Here is a 4,033-nt window from a genome sequence, read left to right as displayed (position 1 = left end):
CCATTCAGGTCCGACCTTAGACTCCGCCTCCTCCAGCAGAGCCAGCGCTGATTGGCCGAATTCCGTACTCTGGCCAATCAGCACTGGCTAATGCATTGTATTGGCTTGATGAAGCAGTGCTGAATGTGTGTGCTTAGCACACACATTCAGCTCTACTTCATCGGGCTAATAGAATGCATTGGCCAGCGCTGATTGGCCGAATTCCGTACTCTGGCCAATCAGCACTGGCTAATGCATTGTATTGGCTTGATGAAGCAGTGCTGAATGTGTGTGCTTAGCACACACATTCAGCTCTACTTCATCGGGCTAATAGAATGCATTGGCCAATCAGCGCTGGCCAATGCATTCTATTAGCGTGAACTGAGTTTGCACAGGGGTTCTAGTGCACCCTCGGCTCTGCTACATCAGATTGCTACATCTGATGTAGCAGTGCCGAGTGTGCATCAGATGTGTAGTTGAGCAAAACTGACTCAGCACTGCTAAGTCTGCATTCGCATAGGAATGCATTGGCCAGCCTTCGGCCAATCAGCGCTGGCTCTGCCGGAGGAGGCGGAGTCTAAGGTCGGACCTGAATGGAGACTGGTGTGGAGCTATCTTAGACTCCGCCTCCTCCAGCAGAGCCAGCGCTGATTGGTCGAGTTCCGTACTCTGGCCAATCAGCACTGGCCAATGCATTTCTATGGGGAAAAGTTAGCTTGCAAAAATCGCAAACTGACAGGGATTTCCATGAAATAAAGTGACTTTTATGCCCCCAGACATGCTTCCCCTGCTGTCCCAGTGTCATTCCAGGGTGTTGGTATCATTTCCTGGGGTGTCATAGTGGACTTGGTGACCCTCCAGACACGAATTTGGGTTTCCCCCTTAACGAGTTTATGTTCCCCATAGACTATAATGGGGTTCGAAACCCATTCGAACACTCGAACAGTGAGCGGCTGTTCGAATCGAATTTCGAACCTCGAACATTTTAGTGTTCGCTCATCTCTAGTCCTCACCTTTCCTAAGTCAGTGCGCTATTTACACTCTCTACTGTCAGGTGAGTGGTCTCATTGAATACACCGGGTGGGAAAACTGACAAAAATGATTGCTAGTAATGGTAGGAGCTAGAAAAAAAAAATATTCCAACTTCACCAGAATTAGTGGAGCGGTTCCTATTATAGATTTCAAAGAGATGGAATTTGTGAAGGTTAAATATGAACCTTGTCCTGTAACTTTGTATTTCAGTATATTGTTAGTAGACTGACATTTTATTTGTAGCTTCTAGCTTGCAGGAGCTATAAACCCATGCCATACATTTACTATGACCCAACTTTCAATTCCTGAACCAAGCTCCATACATTTATCACAGTGTTTGGTCCTTTACCAACAATATTGAGGGGCTACTCGAAACGAATATTGAATATTTAACTATTCGCTCAACTCTACCGATAGCGCTTTACCCGGTGCACAGATCAGGAAAGCCGACAGTGCTCTGAATTCAGTGCACTGTCAGCTTTCCAGCAGTATATAGAACTGCCTGTGCCCCGGACCATGAAAGGTCCTCTTTAAACTCCTTGACAGCTGTTACCTCCGATGGGGCAGTCGCAGCAATAGTCCATCTATGGGTAACAGCCGGCCTTCTGCTGTAGATCGTGCAGGTATAATGATAGTGTCCACATGATCCCCATTATGGTTTTATCTGTCAATAAACACAAATTGACTCTTGATCATGATGTACAGTATGCAATAAGGGGTTAACAAAAAATAAAGCTCAGTTCTATTCCATGTGACTGTCTTGTGAATAGAATAACTCATGATGTGATTAGTATGCTAGTTGGAATGTGTGTACATAAGTAATTCTTATATATGTACATATATATATAATATATATATATATATATATATATATATATATATATATATATATATATACATACACACCATGATCATCAGTCTACAAGATATCCCATCATCTGTACCACAAGCTTACACGATGGATCCCTGTACTTACAAGCGCTATCTTACACATGACCAGGATTCCAGGCAATGGCTGGATCATTATTTTTCAGATAAAGCTGAAATTATCTTTGGAGAGGACGCCTTGATATTTCCCATTGAAAACCTTACAAAAACTTTCAAAGCAGGTCTGTATCTGTCTATAGTTCATTTATTTGCATGCAAACTGGACAAACAGACCAGGAAAAAAAAGCCACCCGTTGACTTCAATGCTAGCAGAAAAAGGAACCCATTGAAGTCAATGGGAGGCTTTTTTTTCAAGGCTGAAATTCCTCACCATTTTCCTCCGTGTGACTGGACTCTTTGGATTTTCCTTGCAGGTCATATTAAAGGAGACATCTTGCTCGATCTCAGCCATGGTTCCTTGATTCATCATCTGTATTCAGCCTGTGAGTTTTTCAGAGACATCATAGTGCTGAAGATCAAAGACAGATGTATCCTGGAGCTGAAAAGATGGGTGGACAAACGTACCGGAGCCTTTCATTGGGGACATGCTGCAAAACATCATGTACACATAGAGGGAAAAAGGTGAAGTATTTGTCCATCTATTATGGAAAAAACAATGTCATACAATGTAACAACTTTCAGACAACTCCCTTTTGTATTTAGCAGTATTTGTTTCATTAACAAATTTTGTCTCCTTTCTGTGATATCCTGCATCTCTTTAGTAGCCGGTGGATTTTTTTAAATCACTTTACAGCATGGAGTCCAAAAATTAAAGCATTCAATTTTTGGACTCCATGCTGTGTAGTGAATAGAATCGTTTTTAAAATGTGATTTTTCATCATTAAAAAAAAAAAATCCCATTGACTTGCATTAGGATCAGAAATGGGATCTGGAACGGGTTCAACCCTAGCTGCAAAATATCATCAAATTATCTTAGAGCATAGAGTTGCCTGTAATACAAATGAATTAGTCATGTCCAGTAGTCTTTATTAGACTCCTGGCTTTAATAGTAATGGATCACTGAACCCAGATTTCAGAAACTGAAGACCATCCACAAAATTGCACCTTGGTCTGCTTTGACCAAGGCACCATGGGCCATAATGCCCATGATCAGTGTGGGTACTGAGTGTATAATACAGCAGAGACTGGTTGGCTACAGCTCCCATATTTAAATACCTGACATACACTGTAATACTATGGCGGTTGTTGGGAATGGGTTAATATGAGGTCTTAGATAACTGGTAGTATTCCCATCCATTGTGATTGATATAATAATGGGTTCTTTTGGAAGGGCACAATACAAGCTAGTTTGGTTCAATTCAAGTCTCTCCACCAGCATTTGGAAACCAATAATGCAGTTACAAATTCTGAGCTTTGATTGTCCCACAGCCAACATCAAAATTACTTTTTACTTTTCCCATTTCTTTCAGTCACCAGTTGGAGGACAAAGAAGTGAAAGTGAGATCATCAATGCAACATGTTGTGAAATTTGATCTTCAGAAAGAAAATATGACCGAGCCTATAGTTTTACCTCCGGCCGATTGTATCATCAGTGCTTGGCTGTTAGATGGTATCAGCAAAGACCAAGATGACTACATCAGATATCTCAGGAAGTTCTCAAGATTGCTGAAACCTGGAGGACACGTCATATTAATTGGGTGTTTAGGTGTAACATATTACACAGTTGGGAAAGACAAGTTCCATGGTTTCACATATGATGAGGAGTTTGCCAGGAAAGCTCTAGAAGGAGAAGATTTTATAATAGATGAGTGTAAGGTTAAGAAGAGAACAAATGTGAGTGACCTTATTGACTATACGGCTGTCATATACATTTCAGCTCACAAGAAGTAGCTCTAGGTAGAAATGCAGTGAACTGAATAGACAATTGTCAGATTATATTCAAGATTTCCATTGCAGTTATACACCAGGAGGATTAGTCAATGGAGATCTCCAATAGAATTTCCCAACATCCTTGTGAAACTGAGTAGGTGTCCCTCATCTTACATGAACATTTTATGGCACTGTATCTGTATTTGTGCAGGATCACTCTGCATAGAAATGAAACAACTATACTTTTCTATACAATATAGAAGAA

At 41.1% G+C, this 4,033-nt stretch overlaps 1 protein-coding gene across 1 annotated transcript; it reads left to right on the top strand.

Moving 5' to 3' along the window:
- The first annotated feature begins 1,945 nt into the window (after positions 1–1,945).
- On the top strand, positions 1,946–3,789 carry LOC142209860 (nicotinamide N-methyltransferase-like). Its single transcript, XM_075278900.1, has 3 exons — positions 1,946–2,120; positions 2,313–2,520; positions 3,369–3,789. The coding sequence occupies exons 1-3, from the start codon at positions 1,970–1,972 to the stop codon at positions 3,787–3,789; spliced, it is 780 nt and encodes a 259-aa protein (XP_075135001.1). The 5' UTR covers positions 1,946–1,969.
- Positions 3,790–4,033: the final 244 nt, after the last annotated feature.

The sequence above is a fragment of the Leptodactylus fuscus genome, chromosome 6 (assembly GCF_031893055.1).
Source record: "Leptodactylus fuscus isolate aLepFus1 chromosome 6, aLepFus1.hap2, whole genome shotgun sequence".
Lineage (NCBI taxonomy): Eukaryota > Metazoa > Chordata > Amphibia > Anura > Leptodactylidae > Leptodactylus > Leptodactylus fuscus.
This window is presented reverse-complemented; position numbering and strand designations above follow the sequence as displayed.

Coding starts and splice junctions, on each gene's coding strand:
- LOC142209860 (XM_075278900.1), top strand. CDS start 1,970: ATGGATCCCTGTACTTACAAGCGCTATCTTACACATGACCAGGATTCC. Junction 2,121..2,312: donor TACAAAAACTTTCAAAGCAG/GTCTGTATCTGT, acceptor TTTTCCTTGCAG/GTCATATTAAAGGAGACATC. Junction 2,521..3,368: donor GTACACATAGAGGGAAAAAG/GTGAAGTATTTG, acceptor CATTTCTTTCAG/TCACCAGTTGGAGGACAAAG.